Source organism: Ylistrum balloti, unplaced genomic scaffold, assembly GCF_031769215.1.
Source record: "Ylistrum balloti isolate Yb309-2 unplaced genomic scaffold, AGI_CSIRO_Ybal_v1 Utg370734, whole genome shotgun sequence".
NCBI classification, from domain to species: domain Eukaryota; kingdom Metazoa; phylum Mollusca; class Bivalvia; order Pectinida; family Pectinidae; genus Ylistrum; species Ylistrum balloti.
In genome coordinates, this window is record NW_026782433.1 from 536608 (window position 1) to 556478 (window position 19871).

General features: G+C 33.6%; 1 protein-coding gene across 1 annotated transcript; it reads right to left on the bottom strand.

Annotated features, from left to right (window-relative positions):
- Positions 1-3121: 3121 nt before the first annotated feature.
- On the bottom strand, positions 3122-19134 carry LOC132557852 (uncharacterized). Its single transcript, XM_060222381.1, has 8 exons — positions 19051-19134; positions 15622-15985; positions 13955-14005; positions 13696-13765; positions 6219-6278; positions 5993-6039; positions 4315-4540; positions 3122-4012 (listed from the first exon to the last, which is right to left on the bottom strand). The coding sequence occupies exons 2-8, from the start codon at positions 15973-15975 to the stop codon at positions 3351-3353; spliced, it is 1470 nt and encodes a 489-aa protein (XP_060078364.1). The 5' UTR covers positions 15976-15985; positions 19051-19134; the 3' UTR covers positions 3122-3350.
- Positions 19135-19871: the final 737 nt, after the last annotated feature.

The window sequence follows — 19871 nt, forward strand, 5'->3', positions numbered from 1 at the left end:
CAGAAACAAAGATCGCTGGTGTCACACAGATCTACCATACTGCCAGAAACAAAGATCGCTGGTGTCACACAGATCTACCATACTGCCAGAAACAAAGATCTCTGGTGTCACACAGATCTACCATACTGCCAGAAACAAAGATCGCTGGTGTCACACAGATCTACCATACTGCCAGAAACAAAGATCCCTGGTGTCACACAGATCTACCATACTGCCAGAAACAAAGATCGCTGGTGTCACACAGATCTACCATACTGCCAGAAACAAAGATCGCTGGTGTCACACAGATCACACAGATCTCACACAGATCTACCATACTGCCAGAAACAAAGATCGCTGGTGTCACACAGATCTACCATACTGCCAGAAACAAAGATCGCTGGTATCACACAGATCTACCATACTGCCAGAAACAAAGATCTCTGGTATCACACAGATCTACCATACTGCCAGAAACAAAGATCGCTGGTGTCACACAGATCTACCATACTGCCAGAAACAAAGATCGCTGGTGTCACACAGATCTACCATACTGCCAGAAACAAAGATCCCTGGTGTCACACAGATCTACCATACTGCCAGAAACAAAGATCCCTGGTGTCACACAGATCTACCATACTGCCAGAAACAAAGATCCCTGGTATCACACAGATCTACCATACTGCCAGAAACAAAGATCTCTGGTGTCACACAGATCAGCCATACTGCCAGAAACAAAGATCTCTGGTGTCACACAGATCAGCCATACTGCCAGAAACAAAGATCGCTGGTGTCACACAGATCTACCATACTGCCAGAAACAAAGATCTCTGGTGTCACACAGATCAGCCATACTGCCAGAAACAAAGATCTCTGGTGTCACACAGATCAGCCATACTGCCAGAAACAAAGATCGCTGGTGTCACACAGATCTACCATACTGCCAGAAACAAAGATCGCTGGTGTCACACAGATCTACCATACTGCCAGAAACAAAGATCGCTGGTGTCACACAGATCTACCATACTGCCAGAAACAAAGATCGCTGGTGTCACACAGATCTACCATACTGCCAGAAACAAAGATCCCTGGTGTCACACAGATCTACCATACTGCCAGAAACAAAGATCGCTGGTGTCACACAGATCTACCATACTGCCAGAAACAAAGATCGCTGGTGTCACACAGATCTACCATACTGCCAGAAACAAAGATCCCTGGTGTCACACAGATCTACCATACTGCCAGAAACAAAGATCCCTGGTGTCACACAGATCTACCATACTGCCAGAAACAAAGATCCCTGGTGTCACACAGATCTACCATACTGCCAGAAACAAAGATCCCTGGTGTCACACAGATCTACCATACTGCCAGAAACAAAGATCCCTGGTGTCACACAGATCTACCATACTGCCAGAAACAAAGATCGCTGGTGTCACACAGATCTACCATACTGCCAGAAACAAAGATCCCTGGTGTCACACAGATCTACCATACTGCCAGAAACAAAGATCTCTGGTGTCACACAGATCTACCATACTGCCAGAAACAAAGATCGCTGGTGTCACACAGATCTACCATACTGCCAGAAACAAAGATCCCTGGTGTCACACAGATCTACCATACTGCCAGAAACAAGTTATTGGGTAACTGCTGATTAAATCTTCGTTCATCATTAATAGAAAGCTTTCTACGCAGTACTTTGGTTCTGTTAGGCTATATTATGTATTTGTAGTGAGTGATGTTTTTAGGTTCATTTTTGAGCTACAGGACACATAACTTGTAACTTTGAGAATTTTATTACATTTAAAAGTGGTCCTTTTAGTATGTTTTAGGTTGTGTTGTTATGTACTCTAAGGTCAAGTCAACTATATTATCATTGCTACATTTACAAGCTTTATAATCAACCCCCAACCTCCAGTCAAATTTGATAATACTCAAATTTGTGCCATCTAATGAAGGCAATATTGTTTACATAATTTATACCGGACACTTTTTATTCAATATGTTATGACAATTTTATAAACCCAAGTGCTAAATTATTTTTTTATTAATGCATGTCATTTACTTTTGTAGGCATTAATCACATATTTTATATAAACTGCATGTTTTATTGTTTTTTTTTTTTTTTTTTGTTTTGTTTTTTTTTAAAGTTGAACCTAATTATTAAGTATGAAGCATCACACAACTTTGGAGTCATGTTTTGAAAAAAGAATTTGTTGATTGTAGTCGGAGGGGGATTTTGTTCTCTCATAATTAAACCATCTATGGAGAATCTGTGATCGGATGACCCTGTTCTCACTGTTAGTGTAGTTTATTGTCAGTTATATAGGTTATATTTTATTAGCTACCTTTTCTGAAGCATAAAAACAAAGAAAACATTTCATAGGTGTTATTAGGCGGATACAACAGAACAGTTTTGTGATAAACATAGAATCTTATAGAAGTTTATGTTTGATATGCAAGTTTATGGACCAAGTTTGAGAATTTATCGTCTTAAAATAGATATAAACTTAGCTCACTTTACAACAATTGTGAAACAAGCGTTACAAGCCCAGATGGAAGGTCGTGAGGAGTGTTATTTTGTAATGAAACTGGTGAACCCAGAAAAAAAGCCATCTTGTTTGGTAACAACCCCATACTTTTTCACATCCTTGCCGTGACATTACGTCTGTAGTACACAAAGATATTACATGGGTATATTCACTGAATATCAAGGCAACTAGGTGATAAAACACTCTTTATATTATTGTAATAAGATCCTTTAAGGCAGTGTCCTATATATAACCTCCATGGATTTATTTGAAAAGTCATTCGTAAATATAATGCATATCAACAGTACTATTCATGTTCTGTATTTTGTTTTGTCATTCATATGTTACTTTTAATCTTATGCAAACCCTTCATTTTCTTATATAAGTGCACCCTTGTGGGTTTAACTATCTGTTAATACAGCACTGATTCCCCTCATCCAATCATTTTCCATGTTAATTTTAGTTAATTCATTCATCTGTAAAAATCCATGTACTGGATTGGGAAACTTTTAAAAACATTATTACCTCTCTTTCACTCAAGGTCTGCATTTGTTTGCCCTTCAGATTAAAGGGCACAGACATGTATATTAAAGTAGACACAAATGGAGATTGGACAGCAATTTTTTTAATTATTTACAATGGTATATAAAGTCAATGGGACACAAATCTAGACATAGACACATTCTAAATTATTGTGTCACATTACCAGTTTCCTGCAATTTAATAACCAGTCAGGTTTTGGTCAGCAAATGTTCATCCTTCATATACATTTCTTTGTTATACGATATAACATGGTACAACCCTGTGGATTTGTTCAAAGCATAAAATCAACAGTTAATTATCGCTTTGCCAAAGTGTTGGATCTGAAATTTCAATCCCTTTCTTAACTTTAATCCCTGTTTCCATTCTCCAACATGCAGGAAATTTCTGTTTCTCAAATTTCTTTAATGCTGTTTCGGTCTTTGTAATGTAATAGAACGAAGGGTATCCTCTGCAGTACACAAAATCAACAACGGGGTCCCCTGATGCATCCAGGAAAATACCAACACCACCGGATCCTCCATGAGTGACATCACTCAACAATAGAACACTTCCACTTTTTCTATGTTCGTCTGAATATCCGTAAGGAAGTTCGCCTTTGAAACAGGGAAACTTTTCCATCATTTCCAAATTTTGGTCATATAGGTGTTCAGAATCTAATTTGTCATCCTTCAATCTGACAGTATTACAGTTTACTGCAAGTTTGATTTCATTGGTGGCAAGATTTTTTTGAAAGAATGCAATATACACAAGATATTCCTCAATGGTATAGTCTGCTTTGTTGAACTTTGTGAAGGCTGGTGGGAAACCTCTGCCATTGTCATCGAGTTTGAGAATGATGATGTCAACATCTGCATTTCTGATCGGTATTTCCTTGAGCTTGTAAACTAATTTACTTTGACAGCTAAGTTCTTGCTTGTAGAAGATTGCTGTAATGTCATGGTTCCCTTGTAAACCTGTGATCATAAAAACAACAGGAGTCAATTCTTATTCAACAATACTGTACCTGAAAACATGGATTATGTGTGATTTTGAAATATACTTGGTGTTATTTAAAGTAGTTTCAAACAAAATGTATGGTCATCCTTATTATAATACCATTTCTACAACTCCTTTCTTATTATAGATTCTGTGCATCTATCCAGTATTACTAATAATATTCAACACAAGTATAGTGATGAAATCATAAGGGAATGTAGTATTTTATCGATGTTTGAAACAGGTTTATAGGTATCGGAATATCAGGGAGTATACTCACATTTAGAGTAAATTACATGACGGCAGGTGACAATGTTACGGTCGCCGATACGAAAACATGTCCCAAGATAACTGCAAGTGCTGCAACTAATTTGGCCGACCTTTTGTCCGCATGCCTTCAACACATCTTTTTCTTTACCTTGATGAGAGTCAAAGTCATGAACAACTGTAGGATGGAAACCGTTGTCACATTTATCACAGTCACCAATTCTGGTATTCAGTCTTTCCTACAAGCATAGAAAGGCAATAATTTAGCAATTACATATACCTGTTAATCAGATCATTCATTCCTTGATTGTGCTTTACAGTGCATCAGAGAGAAGACATATCTACATAAGCAGACACACATTAAGATGGTACAACATTATAAATACACATTAAGATGGTACAATATTATAAAAACGCATTAAGATGGTACAATATTATAAATACACATTAAGATGGTACAATATTATAAAAACGCATTAAGATGGTACAATATTATAAATACGCATTAAGATGGTACAATATTATAAATACACATTAAGATGGTACAATATTATAAATACACATTAAGATGGTACAATATTATAAATACACATTAAGATGGTACAATATTATAAATACACATTAAGATGGTACAATATTATAAATACGCATTAAGATGGTACAATATTATAAATACACATTAAGATGGTACAATATTATAAATACGCATTAAGATGGTACAATATTATAAATACACATTAAGATGGTACAATATTATAAAAACGCATTAAGATGGTACAATATTATAAAAACGCATTAAGATGGTACAATATTATAAATACGCATTAAGATGGTACAATATTATAAATACACATTAAGATGGTACAATATTATAAAAACGCATTAAGATGGTACAATATTATAAAAACGCATTAAGATGGTACAATATTATATATAAGATGGTACAATATTATAAAAACGCATTAAGATGGTACAATATTATATATAGTGTACAAGATGAAAAATAGTCAAAAATAGTATGATAATAATTCACATCAGACGATGGATATTATGTTGTATTTTAGATAAATGCTATAACATACAATATACTGTTAAATATTACTGTCAAAATTATATTTATAATACAACACATCACAAGTTATTATCACAAACCATAACCGTATAATTGTAATCTGATGTACTTACGATGTCCTACACCATAATTACCAACTTATATATTATGACTTACATGATAATATTTTACCATTGAAATGGAATAATATAATGGTCTATGACTCCAATGATCTTGTATATCAACGTTGTACAATGTATTAGGGCAGCACAGCGTGTTATATTGGTGTACAGTGTACTCCAACAGTAAAATATAATTTATATATACATTGGTTTATTTAGAAATTATGATAATAATAAAATCAATGATTTATTGAGAAACTTGAATATGGTAGACAGTTGTATTGTTCTGTTGCTAGGTAAAGGAATTTCCCTAATTTACATTTTGGACACTTGAGGATTGTATCAATTTGAACACACCTGGCACATACAAATATGAATTTCTCCAACATCTAAAAAAACAAATAAAACAAAACAGTATTGATTCAAAATATGAATACTGGTTAAGGCATAAAATGTCTCTTCCTCCGAAAATAATACCACATGGAGTTCAAATGAAATTTTGAAAAAAAATTTTTTACCTGATGCTGTCTTTTATTCAGTTCTTCCAATGGCAACTCCCCTAAAACTAAAGGGATGACAAATTATCATTTAGTACTTGTGTGATCTAGGGAACAGACTTGAAATATCTATAGCTGATAGCATTTTTTTTTTTTTCATTTTTTAACTTTCAATGAAACTGATATGTAGATGAATTATAGTCACACTATAATTTATTAGCATATGAAATAAGACAGAAATGCTTACCATCAGTACTTTGCTGAAGATGACTGGGAGACTTGTAACTTATAACTCGATCACCCTGTACTGAGATCAAAGAAAAGAAATTCAGTATATACCATGTTGTATTAACAAATGAAACATATTTCAAACCTTATGGATAATTATCTAATCAGTTTCATTGGTAGTGTTGAATGACTAAAATCACCTATTTTCAGGATTTTTTTTTTTAGAAATTTGCCATTAACGCTGTTAATACTTGCTGTTGTGGATAAATAGTATATAGTGATTAACTAGTACTGAAACAAGTCAATATCAGTTTATAATTTTGTGGAATTTGTGGGTTGACCAACAAAATAAAACACCCCGAAAATTCATATTACAAACAAGAACCAAACATGCACACCCAAGATAAGTTTACAACACTGATTCGTTTAACCAATAAATTGTGACCTACAAAAGCCAAACTTAACTTTCTTGTCAAAGTAAGCAATAACATCTAGTAACATTGGAAAAGAAAAGAAAGAGGAAGTGATAATGTCACATACATAAGCAGGGGACACAAAAATAAATCATTTTGCCAAATCCATGGGGTACCACGTACAAATTGTTTCTTAACTTTCTGAGGCAATGGTTTACAGATACATGTATATGAAAGTAACAAGAGGCCCAGAGGGCCTGCATCGCTCACCTGGATCTTTATGACCAACATTACTATATCTGTGCATATGTTCCACGTTTAACACATTTGACCCCTGTGACCTTGACTATGGGTCAAGGTCATTTCTTTTACTTTCTTGGACTTCATAAAAGGAAATACTGGCCAAATATAATGATTCTAGGCTTTTTGATATTTCAGAAGAAATTGAGTCACGTGGTCACGCGGTGAACTGGTCAGTCGACACTTCTGGACCTCATACATAATTGTGTCAAATACTTTTCTAGTGAAAATTACATCCATTTTTTTTGGCGATGGAATAGTTATACGTATTATAATACCTTTGGTGTAAAAACCTGTGATTATTTGCTTACGGAAAGTGAACTTTTGGACATTTCCACTTGTAACAATGGACTGAGTCAGACCACGGTGACTACTATTAACCGCGCTTCGTATATACGTTTATAGATATACACATTGTACACGGACAGTTGGGTTTTTTTTCATACGAAGTAACACGATATACATATAATTATGAGATCATCAACTGGCACCACCAAATCTTCAGCGGGAGCTTCCGTCACTCGGAGTTCCAGGAGTACCAGGGAAAGTGAAGCAGGTGTTGACTTTTCCGAGAAACCCACATCGATAGATGAAAAGTTAGATGAGATTAACAAAATTCTCAGCACTCTGATCACCAAGGAATATATGGACGCTCAGCTAGCGAAACTGAAAATGGATATCAGTGAGGAAAATGAGGTTATCCTGGGTAAATTTGAGGGAAGACTATTCGAGTTAGAGACAGAAAACGGGTTACTCAAGCAGACTATAGGACATCTGGAGTTGAAAATTGAGGAGTTGGAACATGGTCAGAAGGACATTGCATTAAAAAACAATGACCTTGAGCAGCACGGACATAAAAATTCCATAAGGATAGCCGGAATGGCTGATCCCTTGGAAAAAGAGACGGCGGAGGAGTGTGTTGGACAGGTGGTTAAATTTGTGTCTGAGAAACTGAAAGTGCGTTTACAGAGTGAAGATATTGACATTGCCCATAGGTTAGGGAGATTCTCCAAGGACAAACCACGGAATGTCATAGTAAAGTTCACCCATAGGCGGAAAAAACAGGAGATAATGAAGGAAAGGAGGAAGCTGAAAGGTTCAGGGTGTACCATTTTTTAAGATCTCACGCGCCTCAACCAACAGAGACTTCAGGAAGCTTTCAGGTTGAACTGTGTTAAAAACACCTTCAGCGTTGACGGAAAACTGTTCGCGATTCTGCTACTATGCTGACGGTCGCAATGCGACAAAGTCTGTTCCTCTGTTCTATCCAACCGCTGATCTCCATATGCTTCAGGATAGCTATCGTGCTAAAATTTCGGCTAGACTTTTGTTGAATTAGTTTTCTACTCTCACAGAAGTAATTATTTCTAGGTGATATGTCGTATTAAAGCTAATGAAAATAGTATCATTTTTAAAAATATATTATACAATGCATTTTGTTTGAATGGGGAAAATGGGCTTATCTCGAGATGACCCCCCGGTAAAATATGCTCCGTGCTTTAACGATTGATCTTTTTTCTTCTCCAAATTATTCTATGCTTATATAAAAAATGGATATTTGCAAGTTTTCCTCTTGAACAGTATCGGTATGTGCTGTTTTTTTTTTTGTTTTTTTTTTTCATTTTTTCATTCAAGTTTATTCCATGATTCCGGAATATGATCATACGTGCATAACTTTATTAGTGTATAATTAGAACTTCCGGTTTCGCGCCTCTTGTTTGTTGTGCTTCCTCTCTGGTGGAAAAGATGTGTGTATCGCAAGAAAGAATGTTTTGTTATGCGTGAGTTAATAGCAGTCAACACTTTTTGACCTTGTTATATATGTTTTTAATTTATTTTCTTCCTTGTTTCAATCGTTCGTTTCTAGAACTTTTCTCATCTCCAATCTCACTTCTCTTCATGCTCCTGTTCCATTGCTATCACCTGCATTGCACAGCAATTAACAATTTTCAGTATGTCTGAAAATGTAACGATTCTGTCGGCAAACTGTCAAGGTCTGGGTCACAATTTTAAAAGAAAGGATGCTTTCAAATATCTTCGAGATAAATCTTGTAACCTTTACTGTCTTCAGGACACACATTTCACACCGGAGAAGGAAGATTTCATAAAAAATGAGTGGGGTTTGCAGTGTTTTTTTAGCTCGTATAGGTCAAATTCTAGAGGCATTGCTATCTTATTCAACAAAAATTTCGAATATAAAGAGAAAAAAGATCTAACAGGGAATTTTTTGGGCCTCGATTTAGATATAGAAGGATCAAGAGTTTCTCTCATTGTACTATATGGTCCGAATTCAGACTCCCCTGATTTTTTTGAGAAAACATCTGAAACCTTATTAGAGTTTAATAATGATTTAGTAATAGTATGTGGTGATTTTAATTTGGTATTAAACCCCAATCTAGACTATGATCAGACTTATAGGCAGGTAAACAATCCTAGATCTAGAGATAAAGTTTTGGAACTGATGAACACTTTTAATTTAATAGACATTTACAGAGAACAACATCAGAATACTAGAAGATATACATGGCGAAAGAACAATCCTATAAAACAAGCAAGACTAGATTTTTTTCTTGTGTCTGAGGCTTTAATAGATAGTATATGTCATGCAAGTATAGAAGCAGGGTATAGGTCGGATCATTCTTGTCCAAAAATTTCTTTAAAGTTTAGTGAATTCAAAAAAGGAAAGGGGCTTTATAATCCTGACAATCTGCATATGATCACTGACGAGTCTATTCAGTTTTTAATCAATGATCAGTTAATTTTAGAAACACTTTTGATGGAAATCAGGGGCAAAACCATCTTCTATACATCTTTTAGGAAAAAACAATAAGACCAGAGAGAAAAAATACTCAGGGATGTTATTTAAGATTTAGAGGATAGGGAAACTGTAGATATAGAGGAAATTAGTCAGAAAAGAAAAGAGTTAGAAACAATAAGGTTACATAAGATTAAGGGTAATATTGTCAGATCAAGGGCAAAATGGCTGGAAGAAGGAGAAAAACCTACAAATTATTTTTTTAATTTAGAAAATTGAAATTTTACTTCAAAAATAATAAAGAGATTAGAAAGAGATAATGGGGAGGTTATTACAAATCAGGATGAAATTCTTAATGAAGTCAAGTTATTCTATGAAAAGCTTTATACTTCAGACAGTAACATAGAAGATATTGAATTAGAAGACTTCTTACAGGGTTTTGAGATTCCAAAATTAAATATTACAGAATCAGAGAGTTTAGAAGGGTTTATTTCACTTAAAGAGGCATCATCAACTTTGAAATCTATGAAGAACAATAAAAGCCCTGGGTCAGATGGTTATACTGCAGAATTTTAAAAATTTTTTTGGAAACAACTAGGTATTTTTGTAGTTAGATCAATAAATTATGGGTATGAAGTAGGTAGATTTTTAATAACTCAAAGACAAGGTATTATTACATGCATATCAAAAGACAATAAACCCAGACATTTTATAAAAAATTGGCATCCTATTTCCCTTTTGAATATAGTGTACAAGATAGCCTCAGGAACGATAGCAAGTAGAATTAAAACAGTTTTACAAAAACTTATTAACACAGATCAAACTGGATTTTTAGTGGGGCGTTATATGGGGGAGAATACAAGGCTAATTTATGATATAATGCAATATTCAGAAGAAAATGATATACCGGGTATGCTGCTAATGATCGATTTTGAAAAAGCTTTCGACTCTGTGTCATGGAAATTCATAGGTAAGGTTCTTAAATTTTTCAAATTTGGTAATAGTATAAGAAACTGGATTAAACTTTTACATAATAATACAATGTCAGCTATAAATCAAGGGGGGAATCTTTCTTCATTCTTCGATATTAAAAGAGGCTGTCGACAAGGGGACCCTATCGCACCCTATATATTTATTCTCTGCGCTGAAATACTAGCAATTCGAATAAGGAATAATAGGAAAATTAAAGGAATAAATGTTAATGAATGTCCAATTATAGTTTCTCAGTATGCTGATGATAGTTCTCTTATATTAGATGGTACAGAAGAGTCTCTTAAAGAATCATTAAATGAATTAAATACTTATGCTAAAATATCTGGATTGAAAATGAATTTAACTAAAACACAAGTAATATGGATAGGTAGCAAAAAGTATAGTAATGACATCTTATTACCAGAGATAGATCTTCGCTGGGGGGAGGAACGTTTTGTACTTCTTGGAATAGAATTTCATGTGGACCTACATCGAATCCCAAAGTTAAACTTTGACAAAAAGCTAGTTAAATTAAAGTCTATTCTCAATTCTTGGAAAAGAAGAACTTTGACACCTATTGGTAGAATACACATTATTAAATCATTATTGATATCTCAGTTAAATCATCTGTTTATTTCCTTACCCAATCCAAGTGGAAAGTTTCTAAGTAAACTAAACATTATCTTATTTGAGTTTCTTTGGATGAGTAAAACTGATAAAATAAAGAGGGATGTGGTTGTGAAAAATTATATAGATGGAGGGCTCAAGATGGTACATCTTTCGTCATTCATAGATTCACTCAAACTAGGCTGGATAAGGAGGTTACTACAAAAACAGGGAAAATGGCAAGAAATACTTAAAACCTATATAAATACTGATTATCTCATCAACTGTGGTAATAACTATATAAGAATGTGTCAAAACAAAAGTAAAAATCTATTTTGGAAAGATGTTTTTAAAGCTTGGTGCAGATTGAATATTAAAGAAGAACTTAAAAGGGACAAGAAACAAACTTGGTTAAAATTACCACTGTGGTACAACTCAAATCTGAAAATAGGCCAAACACATATTTTCTATCAGGATTGGTACAACTGTGGAATTACTATTGTAAGCGATCTGATTAAGGATGGAGGCACACAATTATTTTATACTCAAAATGAATTCAATGATAAATATAACATAGAGACAGATTTTTTACAGTATTATGGTATCTTGTCAACAATAAGAAAGTATCTTCGACAAAACAATATCCCCCACAATACAGGTACTGACTTTCTGCGTCCTTTCTTACCATTAAGCCTTGAGATCTGTTCCAGACATAAAAAAGGAACTAAAGATTTTTACAGTGTACTTACACAAAATGAGAGTTTGCCAATTGGTAGAAGAAAATGGGGAGAATTGTTTGATTTTAATGATGAAAAATGGAGAAAAATATCTTTAATTCCTTTTAATGTTACTAATAGTACAAAATTCCAATGGTTTCAGGTAAGAATTATGACACAGTCAGGGGCAACTTGTAGACTTGATAATGAAATCCTACTTATAATTAAGCACTATATTTACAAAACAAGATGTCTTAACAATACACTTTCAGTAAATGCTCTATTAAATAATATTAAGGATCACTATCATGTGCAAAAATATGCTTCATTTAGAAAAGGTGAATCTTCTTTCAGAAAATTCCGAAATGAATGGGGAAAGTGGACTAACCTTCTTCAGTTATGATTTCACTTCTTACATATTTTTAACACAGCTTGAAGAGTTATGACCCCTTGATTTTTTTTTTTTTTTTTTAACAAAACTTTGCAAGATTTCCATTACTTTGAGACTATTTGTTATTTTAATTTTACTTTCATAGTTTTGTAATCGGATACCTCTATAGTATGTATTCATGTCAATCGTAACTTCCTGCTGTTGTTGTTGCTGCAATGCAGACAAATAAAATGGAACATTTTCCTAATTTCTTTTTATTCCTTAATCCTTTTTTTTTTTTTTTTTTCACTCTCCCAACCATCTGTCGTATGCTCTTCTTCCTTCTTCTTCAACTCTCCTACCTTATGCCTTTCTTCTTCTTCCAATTTCTTCTATCATGAAATACATATGTACAACTTTAAAATTTAGGATATTACGATGTGTAGCGTGAAAGTGTGTGTAAATGCTAATGAGGAATATTAATGATCTTGTGTATTGTACTATGTATGGACGAAAATATGAATAAAAAATTTATAAATTAAAAAAAAAAATTTCAGAAGAAATTGTTTAAACATTTTAACACATTTGACTCCTGTGACCTTAAATATGGGTAAAGGATATTTTTTTCACAAACTTTGTTGGGCTTCATCAAAGGAACTACCCAATCAAATATAATGATTCTAGGCCTTCCAGTATTTTGGAAGGGGGTCTTTTAAATAAATGTTTTAAAACATTTGACCTCTGTGACCTTGAATATGGGTCAAGGTCATTTCTTTGTGCAAACTTTGTTGGGCTTCATCAAAGAAATCTTCCAGCCATATATAATGATTCTAGGCCTTCCGGTATTTTAGAAGAAGTTGTTTAAATGTTTTAACACATTTGACCTCTGTGACCTTGAATATGGGTCAAGGTCATTTCTTTTTGCAATCTTTGTTGGGCTTCATCAAAGGAACCTTCCAGCCATATATAATGATTCTAGGCCTACCGGTATTTTGGAAGAAGTTGTTTAAAGGTTTTTACACAATTTAACTTTGTGACCTTGAATATGGCTCAAGGTCATTTCTTTTTGCAAACTTTGTTGGGCTTCATCAAAGGAACTTTCCAGCCAAATATGATATCTCTACGCCTTTTGGTATTTCAGAAGAAGTTGTTTAAATGAAAAGTTATCAGACGCCAGCCAGCCGGACAGACGATGGACGCCGCGCTATGGCATAAGCTCACTTGGCCCTTGACAACTTGTAATAATTCACAAATTCTTATTCAGTCTTCTAAATTTACAATTTTGACATTAATTAAAAACCCCAATTATACTGACATGTTACAGAATCCCTGCTCAATTTGGATTCTCTACGCAACATATTTACCTGGTTGTGATGGTTGAGTTTCTTCAGCAAAGTTGGTACCCTCTCGATTCACTGCTCTACTCAACAGAACCTTGAAGGTCAATAAAATCAAAATAAAGAGTAAACAGAAAAAAGGATTACTGCATTGACGTAATGAAAAGTGTACAGTGACCAAGAAAATCTTAAGGAGTTAAACCATTTTTAAGTTGTTGATCAACAATATCAATCTGAAGTTATGTTTTAACAATATACTTTTATCTCGTTTGACAAGAACACTTACTGCAATAGGGTTTGTTTGAACAGTACAGGGTGTGTCTGTGTCACAGTCTTCCTACAAGAGAGAACAAAACACTTTGCACTGAAATATATACCGCAGTTCTAGTATGTAACTCAATGCCATACCATGACAAATGAGCCTCTGGTTGTGATGATTTAACTACAGATATGTGCTATGTGTCATTCTTGAAATTCCAGTGATATTTAACTATTGTATCAATCTTACTCGGGCAAAGCACATTCAATGTATTTCCTGAAAACATTAGTTAGAGTCGAGCAATAATATACTGATATGACAAGAGGTGGAAGTTATTATCAATCCAGATAATGACGGAAGTCATACTACAAGGTAAGTAATCAAGATCAGAGGAAGACATTCATCCAAATAACAGAAAATATTAATCAAGGTAAAAATGAGAGTCGTCAATAAAAAAGTCATTAATAAAGATAAGAGAGGAAGTAATTAATTCAAATAACAAAGGAAGTCAGTAATTTTGATAACAGATTAAGTTATTATAATCAAGATGATAGAGGAAGTTATTGATTTAAATTACAGAGAAAGTCAGTAATTCAGACAACAGAGAAAACAACTAGTGAGAGTTATAATCAAGGTAACAGTGGATGTCATTAATGAAGATAAGAGGACGTCATTAATTAAGATAAAAGAGGACGTCATTAATGAAGATAAAAGAGGACGTCATTAATGAAGAAAACAGAGGACGTCATTAATGAAGATAAAAGAGGACGTCATTAATGAAGATAAAAGAAGACGTCATTAATGAAGATAAAAGAGGATGTCATTAATGAAGATAAAAGAGGACGTCATTAATGAAGATAAAAGAGGACGTCATTAATGAAGATAAAAGAGGACGTCATTAATGATGATAACAGAGGACGTCATTAATGAAAGTAACAGTGGACGTCAATAATGAAGATAAAAGAGGATGTCATTAATGAAGATAAAAGAGGACGTCATTAATGAAGAAAACAGAGGACGTCATTAACAAAGATAACAGAGGACGTCATTAATGAAGATAAAAGAGGACGTCATTAATGAAGATAAAAGAGGACGTCATTAATGAAGATAACAGAGGACGTCATTAATGATGATAACAGAGGACGTCATTAATGAAAGTAACAGTGGACGTCGTTAATGAAAAAAACAGTGGACGTCAATAATGAAGATAACAGAGGACGTCATTAATGAAAATAACAGAGGATGTCATTAATGAAGGTAACTGGACGTCATTAATGAAGATAACAGAGGACGTCATTAATGAAGATAACAGAGGATGTCATTAATGAAGACAACAGAGGACATCACTAATGAAAATAACATGTAACACATACATTGTGACACGACCAAGTTGCTAAGTAACAAGTGTGCAACAGTGAATCTAAGTTTTTTTTTTTTTGGACAGTGACACCAATACAGTAAGAAATTACTAACAGGTAGAGACACAATTTTTGTAACACATCATTATCATTTTCATTAAAATGACACTCTTCATAATGATTACAAATTTCTTACAATAAGAAAAATGTTGCAGATCTTACTTGACTTTTCTAACGGACATTGTTTAAAAATGTAAATGACAATGGACTTTTCAAGAAAAAATTCATCGGTCAGTGTTAAAATCAATATCTAACAAATATTTCATATCTACATACCTCAACATCAGCTGCTGGTAGAAATGGTGAGGGAGATGACACAGTAGAATGCTGTGTAGATCTGGGGATAGACGGTCGGGAAGGGAGAACCTTTCCTGTTTGTTTAGAACACTGCGAGTCTGTTTTGAAGTAATCCACTGGAGGCAGAACCTTCGTTTGGTCCACGGTCAGTTGTTCTGCCTGCTGTAGTTTACCTCCCTTTTCAGTTAATAAATCTTGACCAGTTCTGGAATCTTTTCCATTGGAGAAACCTCCAGAAGCTCCATTCTGAACAGTACTGTCATTGTGATCATGCCTGGAATTATTTTCGGTATGCTTGTATCCTTCATCTGTTGGTAAATGTCCCCTAGCCATTTGGAATTATCTGAAATGAGACAATATGGACAGTTAGAATTTCTGCTTTTCACGATAAGTTTGAAGAATTTTACTGAAGTTACAAAACAGCCTATAAATATTTCTATTTATATCATATTAATGCTATCTTATTCCCTCCTCAGACTTCGACATGAAAACTGTGATCCCCAACCCTGCTCAAAACCACCTTCCCATGCCCCCTCCACCCACCCAGGTAACATTACAACAGAAAATTGATAACCATCCTTAGTTTTAACCTAGAATAACGTATTTTACTTTGTGTGGCAAAATGGTGAGTATGGGTTTGTTTAAATCACAAAAGGGCGGTGAAATGTTTTCAGTGATGCTTTAGATACAGAACAGTTCTATTTGACATTTCCGAACACGTATTAAGAGACACTATATGAAACTACTTCTCTTTGTTGTTGTTTTTTTGACTAACTTTATTTTAATGGATTGAATAATTTGAATGTATATGATTATCTTAAGAGAATCACAAATGAACAGTAAACAAATCCGCGTATGTATCCGATAGGCCTTCTTCAGAATCCACGATCCTGTCAGCACACCAGTAAGCTGCCATATTTAGCGAATTCTATGTATTCTATATTTAGTACGGGTATTTCCACCCACTTGTAGGATATATCATTTTAAACTTTTTTAGAGGCGTTCCGAGAGCAGTATGGATACACGTAAAATCAAGGTAGGTTACGGGTACAGTAAAAACGCGGAATTTTTAAACATTGCCGGAAATATGGAACAAAAATCAGAAAATTTTCGGAGATGTCAAATGAAGGGCTAGTATCATGGTATGTATGCGTAAAAATACCACATAGCACGAAGTTTATTGTGATTAAGTATTAACTGCATATCAGTGTGGTCTTCCTCTGTCAGTCTAATGTTAATTTCTGTACTTGTAACATGATCACATTTTTTTCTCGCTAGTATAGTATGTAGCTTTCTGCAATTGATACAAGTGTTCTGTTTGGACCCAAAACCACCTGCAATTCCTTGATCGCCATTTTACACTGCAGGATTTTTCAAATCCAACCACTGACCTGTAGTTTTTCAATACATGTACATCATCTTGATCCTGTAAGCCATAATTCACTCCAGTGCAAATTTTCTTCAGATTTTTCTTTAAATAGGTGAGACTAATGTTTATAGTAGTTTTTGTAAGATTGAAGCTCTCAGATATGTTCAAGAATTTAAAATTTTTCCCCATAAACATGCACTTCTAAATGACCAATGAAGTAACCTCACACAATATGATGTTCATTTTCTTTGATTTAAAAAAAAACCAGTCACCTGAAGTTTCTATTATGCTTTTGAAAGAAACGACATTTTCCTCAGTATCTCTGAAAGAAAATCCAGTGTATGTTTATAAGGTGGAATGTTAGTATGTTTATAATGTGGAATGTTAGTATGTTTATAAGGTGGAATGTTAGTATGTTTATAAGGTGGAATGTTAGTATGTTTATAAGGAATGTTAGTATGTTTATAAGGTTGAATGTTAGTATGTTTATAGGGTGGAATGTTAGTATGTTTATAAGGAATGTTAGTATGTTTATAAGGTTGAATGTTAGTATGTTTATAGGGTGGAATGTTAGTATGTTTATAAGGAATGTTAGTATGTTTATAAGGTTGAATGTTAGTATGTTTACAAGGTGGAATGTTAGTCTGTTTATAAAGTGGAATGTTAGTATGTTTACAAGGTGGAATGTTAGTATGTTTATAAAGTGGAATGTTAGTATGTTTACAATGTGGAATGTTAGTATGTTTGTAAGGTGGAATGTTAGTATGTTTATAAGGTGGAATATAAGTATGTTTATAAGGTGGAATGTTAGTATGTTTATTGGAATGTTAGTATGTTTATAAGGAATGTTAGTATGTTTATAAGGTGGAATGTTAGTATGTTTATAAGGAATGGAATAAGGTGGAATGTTAGTATGTTTATAAGGTGGAATATAAGTATGTTTATAAGGTGGAGTGTTAGTATGTTTATAAAGTGGAATGTTAGTATGTTTATAAGGTGGAATGTTAGTATGTTTATAAGGAATGTTAGTATGTTTATAAGGAATGTTAGTATGTTTATAAGGTGGAATGTTAGTATGTTTATAAGGTGGAATGTTAGTATGTTTATAAAGTGGAATGTTAGTATGTTTATAAGGAATGTTAGTATGTTTATAAGGTGGAATGTTAGTATGTTTATAAGGTGGAATGTTAGTATGTTTATAAGGAATGTTAGTATGTTTATAAGGTGGAATGTTAGTATGTTTATAAGGTGGAATGTTAGTATGTTTATAAGGTGGAATGTTAGTATGTTTATAAGGTGGAATGTTAGTATGTTTATAATGTGGAATGTTAGTATGTTTATAAGGTGGAATGTTAGTATGTTTATAAAGTGGAATGTTAGTATGTTTATAAAGTGGAATGTTAGTATGTTTATAAGGTGGAATGTTAGTATGTTTACAATGTGGAATGTTAGTATGTTTATAAGGTGGAATGTTCACATATTGGTGTTTTCTCGTTGCTTTTTCGTATTAACATACTAACATTCCACATAACAAACATAATACTATTCCACCTGATGAAAATATTACTATCTTGCCATTTTGCTTTAATACGAGAAATTCATTTACAAAATTGACATATTCCACATTCGATCTTTCATGATCTGGGTGACTAATGGTACTTCAATAAATATTACTATTTGGAGATATACAAATATAATTTTCATCAATTTCTTTTATCAATAAATATCACAAAAGCTGTTGTACAAAGCGTACTGAACACACCAGTGTGTATGTGATACCTACTAACCGTTGTACAGTATCGAAGACATGCACACTAGAACATGTTCTGAGACGAAATAATCAGCAATGTTATTCATAACATAATGTAAAGGAAAATACTTAACAGGGATCATGTTCATACGAACAAAATTTAAGTGCTTAAGTTTAGGTGGTATAAACTTCGTGAACTAGATAATATGCAACACACACGTTAAAATACATAGTGTATTTACATACACTATTACCAACAAAGCGCAGAAAAACTAATAACCTGTATTACCTTAGCCATATTCAGGCAGTCCTGAGAGAAAAACACGTAATATTTCGCTATCTGGTTTTCCTTTCTGGTCTTTGTTTGTCAAATCCTAATCCTATTTGTCACATTTACTGTACACAGGAAATTTCCACTAAATGACTACAAGATCACGTGTTCTCTTCTTATTTTAGAATCACGCTGTCCAATCAAATGTCAGCATATATCATTTATATTTACAGAATTGAAATATGGCCGTTTTATTAAATGACGTATGTACATATACACCTAACAAAAATGAATTGAAATATGGCCGTTTTATTAAACGACGTATGTACATATACAACTAACAAAAATAGTACATATCTAAAACTTTTTAGATAATCACTCAATTCAAGTTGTACATGTATAAAACTAAAGATTTAAGTCTAAGATGGGGGTATAAAAAACGCCCCACTATACAACCATCTTTTAAAATGTTGTAAATGTAGGGTTATATATAAAAAAAAAACACCCCACGATACATATGTAACCCATGAGCTCTTTAGTGATGAGACGACTCAAAAGTTTGGTACTTCCATTTAATCAATAATTAAGAAAACCTACAACATAATAAATACGAAACTAAGGAACTTACTTTCACTTTCGTTGTAGGGACACATGATATACATTTAACTGTCGCGACAATATAAATTGGTTTGGAATATTTGATTATTTCCTAAGACTTACCAGAGACCCATGAGGTACGTGGCACAGCTGTCTCTAAGAGTCTTGATCATGATCGTCCAGAAGTCAGATGGAAAGTGACTGGTAGTGGACGTGAACAGGGCTTTGGTATGTGTGCAGGG